General features: G+C 69.4%; 2 protein-coding genes across 2 annotated transcripts; both read right to left on the bottom strand.

Moving 5' to 3' along the window:
• Positions 1-5: 5 nt before the first annotated feature.
• On the bottom strand, positions 6-4,203 carry PHF1 (PHD finger protein 1; the record flags this gene model as incomplete). The annotated part of the gene is made up of 13 exons (XM_039911050.1): positions 4,039-4,203; positions 3,871-3,952; positions 3,567-3,662; positions 3,204-3,307; positions 2,925-3,073; positions 2,732-2,827; positions 1,616-1,684; positions 1,391-1,514; positions 982-1,049; positions 770-889; positions 327-419; positions 134-214; positions 6-30 (listed from the first exon to the last, which is right to left on the bottom strand). Coding segments are annotated over exons 1-13 (1,272 nt in total), but the record flags the coding sequence as incomplete, so codon positions are not given.
• Positions 4,204-6,909: 2,706 nt separating this feature from the next.
• Positions 6,910-18,383, bottom strand: KIFC1 (kinesin family member C1). The gene is made up of 10 exons (XM_029057176.2): positions 18,189-18,383; positions 16,766-16,891; positions 16,610-16,673; positions 15,789-15,842; positions 14,394-14,644; positions 13,525-14,220; positions 11,218-11,499; positions 8,981-9,054; positions 8,820-8,895; positions 6,910-7,032 (listed from the first exon to the last, which is right to left on the bottom strand). The coding sequence occupies exons 1-10, from the start codon at positions 18,198-18,200 to the stop codon at positions 6,988-6,990; spliced, it is 1,680 nt and encodes a 559-aa protein (XP_028913009.1). The 5' UTR covers positions 18,201-18,383; the 3' UTR covers positions 6,910-6,987.
• Between the last annotated feature and the right edge of the window lie 809 nt (positions 18,384-19,192).

The following is a 19,192-nucleotide window of genomic DNA, read 5'->3' as shown; positions in this document are numbered from 1 at the left end:
AAGCGGGGCGTCCGCGGCTCCGGGGGGCACCTGCGGGGCGGGGGGGACGCGGGGAGGGTCGGGGGGGGGCCTTCCGGGATCGCCCCCCCCCCCCGCCCCCGGGGGCGCCCCCCGGCTCCCGCCCTGCGCTCACCTGTCGGGGGGCGGCGCGGCGCCGGGCGCCGCCGTGCGGCTGGCCGACGGGTGGAAGGAGGCGAACATCCGGATGGGGCCGCTGGGGGGGACGACGACGACGGGGGGGGGGGGTCACGACCGGGGTGCCCCCCCCTCCCCCCGGTCGGTCCTTCCGCCCCCGCCCCCCCACCCCGGGACGGAGGGGGCCTCACCTGGGCAGACAGCGGGCGTCGGTGGGCCGGAAGTCGTAGGCCCCGCCGCCGCCGGCCCGGCGGTCCCGGTCAGGGCTGGGGGCGGCGGGGGCCGCCGCGGCCTGCGGGGGAGGGGGGCAGGGGGGCAACCGAGGGGCTCGGCCCCGCGCCCGGCCGCCCCCCGCCCCCCGTCCCCCCGGCCCGCCCCCCCCCGGCCCCGCCCCACCTGCAGAGCCGGCCGCAGCCGCCGGTCCCGGCGTCCCCGGCGCTCCCGGCGTCCCGGCCTCTCGCGCCGTCGCCCCTTCCCCGGGGGGCCGGGGCCCCCCGCCCCGGGCCCTGCCCTGAAGGGAAGCTGTAAGAGGCCTCCTTACCCCCCGGCTCCCCCCCCCCGGGCGACGGGGCCCCCCGGCCCCCCCCCCCCGCCCCCCCCGGCCGCGCGCCCCCGCCCCCCCCGCGCCAGCGACCTGCCGGACCCCCCGGCGGCCGGCGGGGGCCGGGCCGGGCCGCCCTCCAGCGGCGGGGGCGCGCGCGAGTGCAGCCCGAACAGGCATTTCCGCTTCTTGATCTCCTTCCCGGAAATGAACCTGGGGGGGACGGGGGGGGGACGGGGTCGGTCACCGGGGGCGGGAGCCCCGGGTCCGGCCCCCCCCCGGCCGCCCCCCGGCCCCCCGCTCACCGGTCTTTGTGGCCGTTGAGGGCCGAGAGGAGCTGGAAGGAGCGCTGGCCCTTGGGCGTGTCCGACAGCTGGGGGGGACGGGGGACGGGGGGCGACGGCTCCCGTCGGCCCCGACCCTCCGGCCCCCGACCCCGCCGGTCCCGCGACCCTCCGACCCCCCGACCCCCCGACCCCCTTCCCCCGACCCTCCGACCTCCCGACCCCCCGGCCCCTCCGACCCTCCGCCCCCGACCCCTCCGGCCCCACGGCCCCCCGACCTCCCCGGCCCCGCGACCCTCCGCCCCCCGGCCCCGCCGGTTCCATCGCCTCCTGCCCCCCGACCTCCCGGCCCCTCCGTCCCCCGGCCTCCCCGACCCCCCGCGCCCCTCCGCCCCGCCGGTCCCGGGACGCCCCCCCCCGCGACCCCGACCTCTCCGAGGAGCAGGCTGTCCCAGTTCTCGGTGGTGAAGGGCAGGATCTCGCGGTCGAAGTCGAAGTACTTCTTCTTGCAGCAGACGCTGAGGTGGTAGAGCACCAGGTGCGCCACGTCCACCCTGGGGGCGGGGGGGCGGGGGGGGGGGGGCGTCACCCCCGCCCCGGGGGGCCGGGACCCCCGTACCCGGCGCCCCCCGGGACCCCCCGGGACCCCCCGCACCAGCGCAGCTGCAGCCTCCGCACGCTCTCGGGGCCCCGCCTGCACACGCAGCACTCAAACTCGTAGAACCTGCGGGCGGGAGGGCCGGGGTCGGGCGGGGGCGTCTCCCCGGTAGCCCCCCGGGGCGGGCGGGCGGGGCGCGCGTCCCGCCCGTCTCCCCCGGGGTGTCTCGCCCGTCCCCCCCGCCCCGGTCTCTCGCCCGTCGGTCCCCCCCGACCCCTGGGGGTCTCTCGCCCGCTCCCCCGGGGTCTCTCGCCCGTCTCCCCGGGCCTCGCGCCCGTCTCCTTGGGTCTCGCGCCCGTCCCGCCTGGTCTCTCGCCTGTGCGTCTCCCCGGCGTCTCGCCCGTCTCCCCACGTCTGTCGTCCGTCTCCTCGGGTCTCTCGCCCGTCTCCCCACGTCTCTCGCCCGTCCCCCCGGTCTCTCCCCCGTCTCCCCGGGTCTCTCGCCCGTCTCCCCACCGTCTCCCCGGGTCTCTCGCCCGTCTCCCGCCCGTCTCCCCCCCCCGTCTCCCCGGTCTCTCCCCGGTCTCTCGCCCGTCTCCCCGGATCTCTTCCCCCGTCTCCCCGGGGCCTCTCGCCCGTCTGCCTCCTTGGGTCTCTCGCCCGTCTCTCCGACCTCTCGCCCGTCTCCCCACGTCTCCAGTCCGTCTCCTCGGGTCTCTCGCCCGTCTCCCCGGCCTCTCCCCCGTCTCTCCGATCTCGCGCCCGTCCCGCCTGGTCTCTCGCCTGTGCGTCTCCCCGGCGTCTCGCCCGTCTCCCCGGGTCTCTCGTCCGTCTCCCCGGGTCTCTCGTCCGTCTCCTTGGGTCTCGCGCTCGTCTCCCCGGGTCTCTCGCCCGTCTCCCCGGGTCTCTCGTCCGTCTCCTTGGGTCTCGCGCTCATCTCCCCGGCATCTCGCCCGTCTCCCCGGGTCTCTCCCCCGTCCCCCCGGTCTCTCGCCCGTCCCCCCGGTCTCTCCCCCGTCTCCCCGGGTCTCTCGCCCGTCTCACCCCGTCTCCCGCCCGTCTCCCCCCCCGTCTCCCCGGTCTCTCCCCCGTCGCCCCGGCCTCCCGCCCGTCCCCCGCCCCCGTGGTGCCCCCCGGGGGTCTCTCCCCGGCCCGGCCCGGCCCGGCGCTCACCTGTCGCCGTAGAGCAGGGGTTTGCTGAGACACTGGGTGCAGGCCTCGTGGAACCACTGCAGGCAGCAGTGACACTGCAGCATCTTCAGATTCCACCTGCCGGGGAGAAGGGGGGGACGGCCGGCTGCCTCGGTTTCCCCGGGGGCGGCCCCCCGTCCCCGCTCCCCCCCGGGGGGGGGGGGGTTGGACTCACTCTCCGGGCCCCCCGCAGTAGCAGTAGGTCTGCTGGCGGTTGGCGTGGTGGGCGGCGTCCCAGTCCAGGCCCTTGAGGCCGTAGGGCAGGTAGAGCTTCATGCCCAGCATGGCCAGGGCGTAGGGGCCCTTTTTGAGCGCCCCTCCTCGCTGGCCGGGGCCGGGGGGGGGCGGGGGAGACCGACCCCCGTCGGACCGGTCAGCGCCGGGCCGGGCGGCGGGGGGGAGGGGGGGCGGGATCGGGACCCGGGGTCCGCGGCCGCGCCGGGGGGCGAGGTACCTTGGTGGCGATGGCGAAGACGCACTGGCGACAGATCCAGGGGGAGGGGCCGGCGCCTTCCGAGGGGCCCGCGGCCCGGGGCACGTGGCAGTCCTGGTGGTACACTGGACCGGGGGGGGTGGGGGGGTCGGGGGTCCGGGGAGGTCGGGGGCTCCGGGTCCCGCCCCACCCCCCCGTCGGCCGGAGGGGGAGACCGAGGCCCGGAGAAGGGGAGCGACCGGCCCCGGGTCCCGCGGCGGGGGGGGGGGGGGGGGAGACCGAGGCCCGGGGGAGGCCACCGGCCCGGGGTCGCGGGGCGGCGGGGCCGGGATCGGAACCCGGGGCCTTCGGGTCCGGGGGGCGGAGGGGGTCGGGGGGTCTCACCGTGGCGACATTTCTCGCAGCTGACCAGGCCGTTCCCCGGGGCCGCCGACTCCGAGCGACACACGCAGCACAGGGGGTCTTCGCCCGGGAGGGCCGCTGGCGGCGGCGGGGGGGGGGGGGATTAGGCGCTTACTACGCGGCGGGCTCCGCGCCGAGCGCCGGGGGGGGGGGCCCCGTCTCCGTCCCCCCGGGACGGGGGAGGAGGCCGAGGCCCGGGGGGAGGCGCCGGGGCCGACGCGGCGGGATCCGAACCCGGGTCCCCCCCCGCCCCCCCGTTCCCGCGCCACGTGTCGAGCGCCCTCACCGGGGCTGATGTCCTTCCACAGGACCAGGAACTGGGAGTCGTCCTCGAACTGGACCAGGCAGACCTCGCGGGGGGCGTCCACCTGGGGGGCCGGCGCCGGCTGGTCGGTCCGTCCGTCCGTCCGTCCGTCCGTCCGTCCCGCCGCCGCCGGGGGGTCGGGGGCCTCACCTTCTTGACGGTGCCCAGGTAGAGGAGGCCGTCGGTCCAGCGGGCGAGGACGTCCTGGCCCTCCCAGAGGCGCGGGCCGGGCCGGGGGGGCGCGCCCGGGCCGGGGGGCGGGGTGGGGGGCGCGGCCGGGGTCAGGGCGCGGCTGGGCCGGGGGGGCTGGGCCATCGCATCCTGGGGCTCCTGGGGGGACGGGACGGGGGGGGACGGGGACCCCCGGAGGGGGCGGGGGGCGGGGCCGCCGGACGCTCAGCTCGGAGTCCCGGCTCCCCCCTCCCCCGGGGCGGGGGGGTCCCTCGTTTTCCCCTCCCCCGAGGGTCCCCCCCCCCCCCGATTCTCCCCTCCCCCACTGGGGGGGGCTTTTTACCCCCGGGGTCCCCCGCTTCTCCCCCCTCCCCCGCTAGGGGGAGCCTTTTACCCCAAACCTTCGCCTCCGCCCCGGGGTCCCCCAATCGCCCCCCCAATTCTCCCCTCCGCCACAAGGGGGAGCCTCTCACCCCTCATTCCCCCCTCCCCCCCCAGGGTCCCCCAACCCCCTCCGCCAATTCTCCCCGCCGCCACCAGGGGGGGGCCTTTTACCCCAAACCTTCCCTTCCCCCCCGGGGTCCCCCAGACCGCCCCTCCCCCATCCCGAACGCTTCCCCCCTCTCCCAACGTCCCCCCTCCCCCACCCCAAATGCCCCTCCGATCGCCCCCTCCCCCACCTTAAATGCCCCTCCAATAGTCTCTCCAATTGCCCTTTCCCCACCCTAAATGCCCTGCAATCGCTCCCACCCTAATTGCCCCTCCAATCGCCCCCTCCCCCACCTTAAATGCCCCTCCAATCGCCCCTCCAATCGCCCCCTCCCCCACCCTAAATGCCCCTCCATATCCCCCCTTTAATGCCCCTCCACCCCCCCCACCTTTAATACCCCTCCATATCCCCCCCCCCCCAGCTTAAATGCCCCCCCAATGGCCCCCCTCCCCCGGGAGGGTCTGGACTCCCGCAATGCCCCCCTCCCCCACCAGGGGGCGCCTTTTCCCCCCCAATTTTCCCCTCCCCCGCCCCCCGGACGCTGCCGACCGCCGCTCCGCGGAGGAGCGACGTAGTAGGGTCCGGGCAGCGTAGTGAGCGCCGCCTCGGCCGCCGCCGCCCCCCGCATCCCATCCCCCGGGTTGCGGGGAGGGGCGGCGGGCTGGACGCCCCCGGGCCCGGCTCCGTTACCGGTGACAGGTGGCGGCGGCGGCGGCGGCGTTGGCGGGGCGGGGGGTGGGGGGGGCGGGGCGCTTCCGGCGGGGCGCGGGGGGAGGGGCGCGGGGCGTCGCGGCGGGTCCGGGCCGCGTGTGACGCAGCAGCCAAAGCGGCGGCGGCGGCGGCGGCGGCGGGAGGGGGCGGGGCCGCGGGGGGGGACACGCCCAGCGCGCAGCCAATCGGGGGGGCCCCGACCCGAGGACACGCCCACGGAGGGGCGGGGCTCGGGGACGCGTCCTCCAATCGCAGGGAGGCAGGGGAGGCCACGCCCACAGAAGGGCGGGGGCGCGAGGGGGGCGCGCGTCCGCCAATCAGGGGCGGGGAGAGGGGGCCACGCCCCCCCCGAGGGGGCGGAGCCGGAGACGCGTCCTCCAATGGGAGGGAGCGGAGGCCACGCCCACATAGGGGGCGCGAGGGGGACCACGTCATCCAATCACAGGGAGGGAGAGGGGGCCACGCCCACACAGGGGCGGGGCGCGAGGGGACGCGTTCTCCGATCAGAGGGAGGGAGAGGGGGCCACGCCCATCGAGGGGCGGGACGGGAGAAACGCATCCTCCAATCAAGGGCCGGGAGAGGAGGCCACGCCCATCGAGGGGCGGGGCGTGGGGGAAACGCGTCCTCCAATCGGAGGGCAGGGAGAGGAGGCCACGCCCCTCGAGGGGCGGGGCGAGAGGGGACGCGTCCTCCAATCCGAGACAGGGAGAGGAGGCCACGCCCATAAAGGGGCGGGGTGGAAGGCGTCCTCCAATTAGAGGCAGGGAGAGGAGGCCGGGCCCATGAAGGGGGCGGGGTCGCGAGGGGGAACACGTCCTCCAATCAGAAGCAGGTTGAGATGACCACGCCCAACGAGACGGGAGGCCGGGGTTGGGGGAATCGTCCTCCAATCGCGGGACAGGAGACGAGGCCACGCCCATCGAGGGGCGGGGCGCGAGAGGGGACCCGCCTTCCGATCGCAGGGACGAGGCCACGCCCACCGAGGGGGCCACGCCCTCCAATCAGGGCAAAGGAAAGTAGGCCCCGCCCCCCTGAGGCGCGGTGCCCAATCCACAGGCCGGGAGGCCACGCCCACCGAGGGGCGGAGCCAGGGCTGCAACGACGCCGTCCAATCACAGGAAAGGAAGGAGGGACGGGAGGCCACGCCCCTCTCGGGGACCTCGCCCTCCAATCGAAAGGCCAGGCCAGAGAGGGGGGAGGGGCTCATTCGGGAAGCCACGCCCCCAGCCAGGCGGGATCCGGTGGAGGTCCCGCCCCCTCCGAGAGGGGCGCGAAACGCAACCGGAAGTCGTTGGCTGCGCCTTTGGGGGCGGGGACGAGGGCATCCCACCTCCTTCCCTCCGCGCAGGCGCCCTGTCCGCCCGCTCTGCGCCGCAAGGCGAAGGAGGGGGGGGGAAAAAAAAAACTCGCGCGCATGCGCCCGCTTTCCCTGTACCTGCGCGTGCGCGCCGGAGCCGTCGCAGTCCAGCGGGCGGAAGAGCGCGCATGCGCGGGCGGCCCGGTGGGCTAGGGGAGGGGCAACGCGCAGGCGCCGCGAGCACGTGGCCCAGGGGGCGGTGGGAAAAAGGCGCGCATGCGCGGGCGGCGCACGTGGCCCAGCCCGTGCCCCTCTTTATGGGGGGGGGGGGGGGGGGAAATGCAGCTCAAGGAAGGAAAGCACAACGTTTATTGCAATGTAGACCCCCTAAAAACCCTCCCCCCCCCGCTCCCAGCATGCCCTGCGGCCTCATTTCCGGTTGGTCTGGGCCCTCCCGATGACACATTGGTTCACCTGCCGAGGAGGAAGAAAAATAACCACCACCATAATAACAATTAAAACAGCGACAATACTATCGACGCCGACAGTAATACCCAAAACAGTCACCGCCGGGGTACTCTTTAGGCGCTCCGGAAGCACGGCGTCGGGGCTGGTTACGCCGCGCGCCGTCCTAAGCGCGGGGGGAGATCCAGGGTCCTCGGGTGGTCGCCCATTTTACAGAGGGGGGGGAAGTGAGGCCCGGAGAAGCGCAGTCACCCAGCGGACAAGGGGCGGGGAGGCGGGATTCGAACCCACGACCTCCGGCCCGGGCTCCCGCCGTACTGAGCGCCCGAGTCACCCAGTCATCCGTTGGGTCGCGCCTCTGGCGCGCTTACCGCGCGCGGGCCCCCGGGCGACGGGGTCGGGGGCGCGTGAGACCGGCGGGGCCGCCGAGGCGCCCGCCCCGTGCCGGACGCGGGACCGAGCGCCGCGGTCGACGCGGGCCGCCCGGGGGCGGCCTCCGCGAAGCGGCGCACGCCGCGCCCGACGCCGGGCTAGGGGCCGGATTCGAGATGCGACACGGAGGGTGTCCGTGACGCGGGGCCCCCCCGGCCCCGCTTTCCGGAGGGGGGCGGGGGAAACCGAGGCCCGGAGACGGCGGGAGCGGGGTCGGAACCCGGGAGGCCCCCCCCCCGGGGGGACCCGGTCCCGGCACGGCGCTCCGCCCACAGCGAGGCGCCGGGCGTCGCCCCCCCGTTCCGCAGGCGAGGCGGCCGAGGGCGGGATCCGGCCCCGGGCCCCCCCGCCCCCGTCCCGGGCCGCCCCCCTCCGGCGCCGGCCGCCTCCCGGTCGGTCGCCCGGCCCTCTCCCCGGCGCTCCGCGCAGCGTCCCGCGCGCCCTCGGCGCCCGACCGGGTCCCCGTTTCGCCGACGGGGCGACCGAGGCCCGGGAGAGGGACGGGATCCGTCGGTCACTGCATCGTATAATATGTGACAATGCCTAAGTGTCATATGATAGGTGGTGTTTGGTGTTGTATCGTCGATAATACAATTACTTGCGATTTATTAATATCAACAAATAGCACGCACTCATTCTATCATCAGTAAAACCATTATTTACCGATAACGATGGCGGGGAGGGGGGCGTTAAATGCTTACCAGGCGCCGAGCACTCCGCTAAGCGCCCGTATTTCACGTACAACGATGCGTAATTCTATACCCTACGTCTACAGTTATATTACCGCCGATACCATTGGTTATCATTTACTAATAAACGGTAACAGTCGTGTCATCGATGATCTAATCGCTTATCATTCGCTAGCGATGACGATCGTAAAACGGGGACGAAGGCCGCGAGCCTCACGCGGGACAACCCGGTGACCCCGCCTCTCCCCCCGGCGCCCGGCACGGCGCCCGGCACCTAGCGGGCGCTTAACGGGTACCGACGTCGTCGTCAGGTGCCGGGCGCCGTGCTAAGTGCCGGTACCGTATAACATACGATAACGCGCCACCGCCCTATGACGCGCATTACGGTATCGAGGATGTAACTATTTACTGACCATAAGCGGCGCGGAGTTACGACCGTGCTATCGAGAATACGATCGCTTATCGTTCCTCACTACGAACGATCGTCATCCTCGGGGGGGGGGGCGTCAGCGCCGGGGTCGGGGACCGAGGGCACGCGGGACGCGAACCCGGGTCCTCCCGGCCGCCGGCCCCTACCTGCCTCGCCGCCGGCGCCCGGGAGGTACCGACGGACGGACGGCGGGATGGGAACCCGGGACCCGGCCCGGAGCCCCGGGGAGGGGGGAGGAGACTCACCTTGGCGGCGAAGCGGAGCGAGTTGAGCGACTCGGAGAGGTTCTCTTCCAGCGGGGAGATGTTCACGAACATCAGCCTGGGGTCGGGGGTCAGAGGTCGGGGGGTCAGGGGTCGGGGGGTCAGGGGCCGGGGTCCCTCCCCCACCCCCCGACCCGACTCACGTCTTGGCACTGCCGCTCAAACAGCTCTGCAGCAGGTAGGTGAGTTTGCTGTTCCGGTAGGGCACGTGCGGCTCCTGGGCGGGAAATAATAATGATATAATCATTAATGTCAATAAGAATGATAAACATGGATACTAACAACGGCCGCCGGCGCCGGGGGAGGAGCCCGGCGACCTGACCCGATGTGATCTGACATCCCCGCACGACAGACGGTGATAAATCCCCATGGGGGTATCCGTGAGGCGCCTACGAGGCGGCAGGCACCGCCCGACGGGACTCTACATCCCCGCGTCACGGAGGACGACGACGACGACGACGGTAGCGATCGGGGTGGGCCGTCCGGCGCCGACTAGGTAGCCGGCGCCGTCCCGAGCGCCGCAGCGGAGACCGGCGATCCTACGTCGTGGCATTTTACATCCCCGGGGCGACAGAGAATCGTGATGACAATCGGGGGGGTTAGGTTAAGCGCTCATTATGTGCCAGGCAACCATTCATTCGATGGTATTTACGGAGCGCCTCCTATGCGCACGGCGCTGTCCTAAGCGCCGGGGAGGGGGGGGGCCGGCAATTTTAAATGATGCGATTTTACATCCCCGGGTCACAGAGACTTATAATGATAATTGGGGGTGTTGTGCTGAGCGCTTATTAGGTGCCGGGCATTCATCCGTTCATTGATTCGGTAGTATTTATTGAGCGCCTCCTAGGCGCACGGCGCTGTACTAAGCGCCCGGGGGGGGGGGGGGGGGGGGGGCGGCGATTTGACATTCCGTAATTTGACGTGCCCGGGTCACGGGGAAGAATAACAACAACTGGGGTGTTCAAGCGCTCACTACGTTGCCGGCGCTGTCCCGAGCGCCGGGGTGGAGACGGGCCATTTTCGATGGTGCAGTTTTACATTTCCCCCGTCACAGAGAATCATAATGACGATCGGGGCGTTGGTTGGGCGCCCGCTACGGAGCGGGCGCTGTCCCGAGCGCCGGGGTGGAGACCGGCGAGTTGACATTATGCAACTTGACGTGCCCGTGTTACGGAGGAGGAGGAGGAGGAGGAGGATGATAATCTGTTAAGCGCTTACTAGATGCCGAGCACCGTTCCAAGCGCCGGGGCAGACACGGGGGAATCGGGTGGTCCCACGCGGGGCTCCCGGTCTTCATCCCCGTTTTCCGGACGAGGGAACCGAGGCCCGGAGAAGCGAAGCGACCGGCCCACGGTCACCCGGCCGACCGGCGGCCGAGCTGGGATTCGAACTCACGAGCCCCGACTCCGAAGCCCGGGCTCTTTCCGCCGGGCCACGCTGCTTCTCCATATAACGACCGGGGCGTTGGAGCGCTCGCTACGTAGCGGGCAGCGTCCTGAGCGCCGGGGCGGAGGGGAGGCCGGCGCTTCTACATCACGGACTTCTGCATCCCCACGTCGCACATAATGACGACGATAATGACGGTGAGTGCGCCGCTGGTTCGGCACTTGTTACGCGCCCGACACCGTGCTAAGCGCCGGGGTGGGGGCAAGGAATTTGACATTACGTAATTTCACACCCTCCCCCCTTTTCCGGGGAATCACAGGCGGGGTGTGGGTGAGGCGCTTGCTACGTTCCTTCGCTAGTATTTCCTGAGCGCTTCCGACGTGCAGTGCTCCGCACGCGGTAGGCGCTCGATAAATACCCCCGAATAATAATAATAATAGCGATCACGATGGTGCTGGTGATGCGCTACGCGCCGAGCACCGTCCTAAGCGCTGGGGGGGGGGGGGGGGGGGGGGAGGTCATGGGGCGGTTCCCCCGGGGGGCACCCGGTCCCCGTCCCCGTCGGACGGAGGGGGAGACCGAGGCCCAGAGAAGGGAGGCGACTTGCCCGTTTGCCCGCTCTCGGCCCGGTGCTCCGCGCGGAGTGGGCGCTCAATAAATACCCCTGAATGATGATGATGATGATCATAAGCGCTTCCTAGGTGCCAAGCACTGTGCCAAGCGCTGGGAGAGAGACGAGGCCCTCGGGAAGCCCCCCGGTCTCCGTCCCCGTCGGACGGAGGGGGAAACCGAGGCCCAGAGAAGGGAGGCGACGGGCCCGTTTCCCCGCTCCCGGCCCGGTGCGCCGCGCGGAGTGGGCGCTCGATGAATACCGACGAATAATGACGACGCCGGTCCCCGTTCGGCGCCGACTACGCGCCGCGGGGGGCTCCCGGTCCCCGTCGGACGGAGGGGGAGACCGAGGCCCCGGGAAGGGCGGCGAGGGTCCCCCCACCTTGTTGGCCAGCGCGGTGATGACGAGGCCGAGGGCGGAGAGGGAGGAGTTGATGGCCTGGGTCTCGCGCAGCCGCTCGCCGTCGCCGCCGTCGCCGTCCCGCAGCCGCTCGCTGCCGGCCAGGTCCACCAGGCTCAGGGTGGCCCGGGTGCGGATCCCGCGGGCCGGGTGGTCGCCGGCGATGTGCAGCTGGAAGAGGCCGTGGCTCCGCGACGAGCGCGCGTTGCGGGACGTGCGGGCCACCGCCCGCCGGGCCCGCGCCCGCCGCAGCAGCTCCTCCACCTGGGACGCGCGGGTGCGCCGGGGGGGGGAGGGGCGGCTACTTACTGAGCGCCCCCCCGTCCCCTCAGCGCCCCCTCCTCCCAAGGGGTCTGCGATTTCTGCTCCGACCCCCCCCCCCCGCCCCGTGACCGCCGCCCTCTGACGTCGATATCTCTCTTACGGACGCACCGTCTCGTATACGTATATATCTACGTGCGCGTGTGTGTTTATACATATATATCTATATGTGTGTGCGTCTATATATATATATATATATATCTATACATATGTAGATCACATCACGTGCACTAGCTAAAAGCACCTACAACATGCACATTTCACGTTCTCCACACGCAACAGGCGCCGTGCGCCTTCTATACCCCGACTGTACGACGAGCGCGCCACGTCGCGGATACAACGTGCGCCGTAGAGTGCCTGCGTACAATATATATATGTAGATTTTATAGACGAGTGTGCGTATTATGTAATGTACGCCATAGAGTGTGTGCATAGAACATATATATGTGTGTGTGTGTATATATATGCACACGTGCGTACACGTGTATGTGTGTGCATATATGTGTGCACGTGTGTGCGTATACGTATGCATGCGTGCATGTGTGTATACATATATAGAGAACATATGTGTGCATGTGTGTTTGTGTCTGCACACATATATAGAAGGCATATATGACGGACACCCCAGGGTGCAGATCTAACGTGTGCCATAGAATGTGTGCCCAGAACATACATATAGGGTGTGTGTATATATACATCTATATCTCTATCTATCTATCTATCTATCTATCTATCTATCTATCTATCTATCTATATGTTTATATCTATATCCATATATCTATATCGAGAGATAGCTAAACATACATATGAATACACATATAAATGAATTTATATAAATAAATATATAGATAGATAGATCCAATCTATCTCTCTATATATCTAGAGAGAGAGACCTACATATATATAAGTGCATAGACGGATAGACAGATAAATAGACGGATAGATAGACAAACAGATGGACAGATTAGATAGATAGATAGATGGTGGATGGATAGATAGATAGACAGATGGATGGATAGGTGGATGGATAGACAGACGGATGGATGGATAGATGTATGGATATAGATAGATGGATGGATGGATAAACAGATGGATAGATAGATGGATAGATAGATAGATAGATAGATAAATGGATGGATAGATGGATGGATGGATAAACAGATGGATAGATAGATGGATGGATGGATGGATGGATAGACAGACAGATGGATGGATAGATGGAGGGATATAGATAGATAGATGGATGGATGGATAAACAGATGGATAGATAGATGGATAGATAGATAGATAGATAAATGGATGGATAGATGGATGGATAGATGGATGGATGGATGGATGGATGGATAGATGGATGGATGGATAGATGGATGGATGGATGGATGGATGGACGGACGGACGGACGGACGGACGGACGGACGGACGGACGGACGGACGGACGGACGGACGGACGGACAGACGGATGGATGGACAGACGGATGGATGGATAGATGGATGGATATAGATGGATGGATGGATAGATAAACAGATGGATAGATAGATGGACAGATAGATGGACGGATAGATAGATAGATAAATGGATGGATGGATAGATGGATGGATGGATGGATCGATAGATGGATGGATGGATGGACAGACGGACGGATGGATAGACGGACGGATGGACGGACGGACGGACGGATGGACGGACGGATGGATAAACAGATGGATAGATGGATAGATAGGCAGATAGACGGATGGATAGATTAGATAGATGGATAGATGAGACGGACGGACGGATAGACGGATAGAGAGACGGATAGATTAGATAGATAGATAGATCTACCGAGAGAGAGAGAGAGAGAGAGAGAGAGATGGATCTACCTACCCATCTCTCCCTCTATCTGGATCCAGATACGTATAAGACGCAGACCTAAGGGTCGCCGCGGCGCCGCCCCCGCCCCGCCCCGCCGGCCGCGCCCCGCCGCCCACCTCCTCCAGGCTGTCGACGGGCACGCGGCGGGCGTCGGTGACGGCCAGCTCGTCCCCGGCGGGCCCGGCCCGGCGCACCCCGCAGGGCCCGGCGGGCCCCTCGGCCAGCAGGTCGCGGACGGCGTCGTTGTAGACCTCCAGGAAGGCGGCGGCGAAGGCGTAGCGCCAGCCCCGCGCCCGCAGCCCGCCCGCCGCGCCCAGGAGGTGCCGCACGGCCCGGGGGATCAGCCCCTCCGCCCCGGCCTCCCCCTCCGGGCCGCCCTCCACCGTGTAGGTCTTGCCGCTGCCCGTCTGGCCGTAGGCGAAGATGCAGACCGGGCGGCCGTCCAGCGCCGACTGCACCAGCGGCGCCACCTCGCCGAACACCTCCTCCTGCCCGCTGCCCGGCGGGAACACCCGGTCGAAGCGGAAGTCGTGGCGGGCGGCCGGCGGCCCCGGCCGGGTCAGGGTCAGCCGGGTGGGCCCGGGCCCGGGCCCGGCCGGGAAGGTCAGCGGGCCGGGCTCCCCGGCCGGCCCCGGCCGCACGCGGCAGAAGACGCGCACGTTGCCCTTCAGGTCCTGCACCTGGTCGTGGAGGCGGCGCCGCTCCATCTCCAGCCCGTGCAGCCGCTCGCCCTGCGCCGCCCGCTCCGCCCGCAGGCCCGCCGCCTCCTCCAGGCTGCGCGCCAGGGCCGCCTCCGCCGCCGACAGCCGCGCCTGGGGACGGGACGGACGTCCCTCGCCGCTCCCGCCGCCCGGGGCCTCCCCCCGCGGGGCTCGCCGGCTCCGTGCCCGGGGGGGGGGGGGGGGGTGGGGGTGGGGGAGACCGAGGCACGGGGCGGGACCGCGGGTGGACGCCCCCCGCCCCCCCCGGGGGTCCCCGCGCTGACCTGGCGGGCGTCCAGCCGGGCCGCCAGGTCCCGCCGCTCCTCCTCCAGCCGGAGGGCCCGGTCCTCCTGGGCCCGCGCCCGCTCCTCCGCCCCGGCCAGGCGGCCCAGCAGGGCGTCCCGCTCGGCGTCCAGCGCCTCGGCCCGCGCCCGGCAGGCCGCCAGCTCCGCCCGCAGGGCCGCCGGCCGCCCCGGGACCCGTCCGGCCCCGGGGGTCGCCGCCGCCGCCGCCGTCCTCTTCGTCGCCGGGACCCCTGGGGGAGGACCGTGGGGCCGCGTTCGTTCCGTCCCGTCTACCGAGCGCCTCCCGGCCGCGGGGCGCCGCGCCCGGCCGCCTTCGGTCACTCGCTCGTTCCATGCCGCTCCGCTCGGCCCTCGGGAGAGGACGGCTCCGCCACATTCATTCGTTCCGTCCTACTTACCGAGCGCCTCCCGGGCGCACAAGACAGGACCGAGCGGTTGGGGGGGGGGGGGGGGGGGGTCGGTTCGGCCGCATCCGTTCCTTCCATCGTATTTATCGAGCGCTTCCCGGGCGCGGGGCGCTCGGGAAAGGACCATTCCGCCCCATTCGTTCGTTCCACCCTACTTACTGAGCGCCTCCCGGGCACACAAGACTGGACCGAGCGGCCGGGAAGGGTCCATTGGGCCGCACGCGTTCGTTCCGTCCTATTTATCGAGCGCTCCTCGGGGGCGCAGCGCTCCGCTCGGCGCTCGGGAGAGAACGGTTCCGCACCATCCGTTCATCGCATCCTACTTATGGAGCGCCTCCCGGGCGCGGGACACCGGACCGAGCGCTCGGGAGAGGACGGTGGGACGACATTCGTTCGTCCCGTCCTATTTATCGAGCGCCTCCCGGGCGCGGCAGACCGGACCGAGCGCTCGGGAGAGGACGATTTGGCAATTTATTCATCCCGTCCTATTTATCGAGCGCGGGACACTGGACCGAGCACTCGGAAAAGGACGATCCGACAACATTCATTCCTTCATCCATTCCGTCTATTTATCGAGCGCTTCCCGGGCGCGGGACGCCGGAAACGAGCGCTCGGGAGAGGACGATCGGGCGACATTCACTCGTTCCGTCCTACTTACTGAGCGCTTCCCGGGCGCGGGACACCGGACCGAGCGCTCGGGAGAGGACGGTCGGGCGACATTCACTCGTTCCGTCCTATTTACTGAGCGCTTCCCGGGCGCGGGACACCGGACCGAGCGCTCGGGCGAGGACGGCTCGGCATCGTTCATTCCACCGTCCGTCCCGCCGTGATCCTCGACTGGTGAGCGCTTAGCACATCCCACCACCGTTATTAACGCCCGGCGAGCGCTCACCGCATCCCACCGTCACGACTCTGGATCGATTAATCGGTAACTAACGGGCGTTAGCCCGCCCCCGCGCCGCGGTACCTCTGATGGAAGCGGGTCCCGGCCGCGCCGTGGGCTTCTTGGGGATCTTGGGGCCTGAAAGAAAAGGGGAGCAAAGTTGGGGTCACCCCGGGAGTGGGGGGGGGGGAGAAAAAGGGGGGACCGCCGGGTCGGGGGGTGGACGAGAGAGCGGGCCGGCGTCCCCCCGGGGTCTGGGGGGCCGCGGATGTCCGTCTCTCGTTCCGTCGTCCTCTCCCGGGCGCTCGGCACAGTGCCCCGCGCGCGGTCGGGCGCTCCATAAAGACCCCCCCGGACCGACTCGTGATCCTCTCTCTCAATTATCTCTCTCTCTTCGCTTCCGTCTGCCCCCCTCTAGACCGTCAGCTCCTTGTGGGCAGGGAAAGTATCTTCTTGTTCTGTCATCCTCTCCCGGGCGCTCAGCACAGTGCTCCGCGCACAGTCGGGTGCTGGATAAAGCCCGCCGGCCTGATTTACGATCTTTATCTCTCACCGATTTATCTCTCTTCACGTCCGTCTCCCCCCATCTAGCCCGTCACCTCCTTGAGGGCGAGGAAGGTGTCGCTTTCCCGTTCTACCGTCCTCTCCCGGGCGCTCGGCACAGTGCCCCGCGCGCGGTCGGGCGCTCGATAGAGACCCCCGGGACCGACTCGTGATCCTCTCTCTCATTTACGTCTCTCCCTTCGCCTCCGTCTGCCCCCGTCTAGACCGTCACCCCCTCGTGGGCCGGACGGGTGTCGGTCAATCCTCCTCCCGTCCTCTCCCGGGCGCTCGGCGCACGGTCGAGCGCTCGGGAAAACTCCCCCCGGACCGCCCTACCGGGGCGCTCAGCAAATAGGACTCACCGGGCGGGGCGGGCATCGAGGAGGCGGCGGCGCCGGGGGTCGTCCTGGGTCCTCGGGGTCGCTTCTGCCGGGGGGGGGGGGGGGGGGAGGGAAATGACTCGGCCATTCGAACCCGGGACCCCGGGCCCCCCCCCCGCCCCCCCGGGGGGCGTCTACCTGGTGCGGCGGGGGTCCGTTCTCCCGGTCGAGGCTGCGCTTGGCGCCCGGGCGGGGCAGGCGGGACGCGGCGCCGCCCGGAGGAGGCGGCCGCCCGTTGGGCCGTCGTTCCGTCAGGGGGGGCTTCTGGGAGGAGGAGGAGGAGGAGGAGGAGGACCACCGGTCACCGGGGCGGGCCTCGGTTTCCCCGCCCGGGCCTCGGTTTCCCCGCCCGGCAGATGCGCTCTGTACCCAGTAGATACCCGACACAGCGCCGCGCACACAGTAGGAACCAAACAGAGCGCTCCGCACACGGCACGTACCCGCCGGAGCGCTCCGCACGGGGCGAGAGCCCACGGACGGTGGGGTGAGACCGGGGAGGCGTCCAATGGGGCGCGGGAGGCTCGACACACCCCATCGGACGCCCCCTCCACACTCTTCCCCCCAGTAGACGCCCCCTCCCCTCTCCCCACTGGACGCCTCCCCCTCTACTTCTCATCGGACGCCCCCTACCCCCCCCAAACGGACACCCCATCCTCTCTCTACTCCCCACTGGACGCCCCCCCCACTTCTTATTGGACACTCCCTCCCCTTCTACTGCTCATCGGCCGCCCCCTCCCCCCCCAAATAGACACCCCATCCCCTCTCTACTCCCCAGCGGACGCCCCCTCCCCTTCCCCCCACACAGACACCTCCTTCCCTCTCTGCTTCCTATTAGACGCCCCCTCCTCCCCAAAACAGACACCCCATCCTCTCTCTAGTCCCCACTGGACGGCCCCCTACTTCTTATTCGACGCCCCCTCCCCCTCTACTCCCCGTTGGACGCCCCCTCCATCCCCCAAATAGACACCTCCTTCCCTCTCCGCTCCCCATCGGACGCCCCCTCCCCCTCTAGTTCTCATCGGACGCCCCCCTCCCCCCCAAATAGACACCTCCTTCCCTCTCTGTTCCCCATCGGACGCCCCCTCCCCCTCTAGTTCTCATCGGACGCCCCCCTCCCCCCAAATAGACACCTCCTTCCCTCTCTGCTCCCCATTGGACGCCCCCTCCCCCCCAAATAGACACCTCCTTCCCTCTCTACTCCCTATTGGACGCCCCCTCCCCCCCAAATAGATACCTCCTTCCCTCTCTGCTCCCCACTGGACGCCCCTTCCCTCTCTACTCCCTATTGGACGCCCCCTCCCCCCCAAATAGATACCTCCTTCCCTCTCTGCTCCCCATTGGACGCCCCCTCCCCCCCAAAGAGATACCTCCTTCCCTCTCTGCTCCCTATTGGACGCCCCCTCCCCCCCAAATAGACAGCCCATCTTCCCTCTAGCCCCCATTGGACGCCCCCCTACTTCTCATTGGACGCCCCCTCCCCCCCCCAAGTAGACACCCCCTCCTTCCCTCTCTGCTCCCTAGTGGACGCCCCCTCCCCCCCAGTGACCGCCCCCCCTCTCACCCTGGGCTCCATGGCTCGCCTCTCCTCCCCCTCCCCGCGCAGGCCAGCAGGGGGCGCTTCTGTCGCGATATCCGAGCCTGTCCCGATTGCCCCTATCGGCCTCCTGCTCTTGCTCCTGCTCCTCCCGGCCTCCCCCGCGCGCGCGCGCGCGCCCGCCTGACACTTTTGAATTCAAACCGCCGCTTCCCGGAAGTGCGTCACCCGCCCCGCCCATGGGCAGGTGCGGCGCATGCGCGGGGGAGCACCCGCGGGCGCACGCCGGGCTCGGCGCATGCGCGCGGTGGAAAAAGGCCGGACTCGGCGCATGCGCGGGGAGGACACACGGGCGCCCGTCGGGCGCGGCGCATGCGCGGGGGAAAAGGAGGCCGGGCTCGGCGCATGCGCGGAGAGAGGGACGCATCGGGCTAGGCGCATGCGCGGGAAAAAAAAAGCGCTCGGCCTCCTCTCCCGAACCTGGCATGGCGCATGCGCAGTGAAAAGACTACACCTCCCCCTGACACACACGGGTGCCCAAGGTTCGACGCATGCGCAGGGAAAAGAACGCTCTCCCCCCTCCCGTCCAGAAAAGGCGCATGCGCGCAGAACCCTCCCACCCACCCCCGCCCCCGAGCCAGGCCCGGCGCATGCGCAGTGAAAACCAGGCGCCCCCCCCCCCCCCGCCCCGCACCGGGGCCAGGCTCGGCTCATGCGCATGAGAAAGAACGCGTTCCCCCCCTCCCATTCCAGGGTCGGCGCATGCGCGGAGAACCCCCTCTCCCCCCTCCCGCGCGCGCTTGTATCAGTCTCGGCGCATGCGTGGGAAAAAGGGCACGCACCCACACACCCACCAAACCGGCCCCCGGGGACCAGGGTCGGCGCATGCGCAGGGAAAAGACACACACACACACACACACACACACACACACACACACACACCCCTGCTGGGGGGGGTGGTCCAGGGGCTGCGCATGCGCGGAACCCCCTCTCGCGCGCGCCAGCCTTGGCGCATGCGTGGGAAAAGGGGC

Source organism: Ornithorhynchus anatinus, unplaced genomic scaffold, assembly GCF_004115215.2.
Source record: "Ornithorhynchus anatinus isolate Pmale09 unplaced genomic scaffold, mOrnAna1.pri.v4 scaffold_477_arrow_ctg1, whole genome shotgun sequence".
Classification (NCBI taxonomy): Eukaryota; Metazoa; Chordata; class Mammalia; order Monotremata; family Ornithorhynchidae; genus Ornithorhynchus; species Ornithorhynchus anatinus.
The sequence above is the reverse complement of the archived record's forward strand: the minus strand, read 5'-3'. Positions and strand labels throughout refer to the sequence as shown.

What these genes read in the sequence shown, in the direction of transcription:
- KIFC1 (XM_029057176.2), bottom strand. An exon ending in CCCGGCTGGACGCCCGCCAG is followed by an intron (nt 14,221 to 14,393) that starts GTCAGCGCGGGG and finishes TCCCGTCCCCAG; the next exon opens with GCGCGGCTGTCGGCGGCGGA. An exon ending in TTGAGCGGCAGTGCCAAGAC is followed by an intron (nt 8,896 to 8,980) that starts GTGAGTCGGGTC and finishes CCCCGACCCCAG; the next exon opens with GCTGATGTTCGTGAACATCT.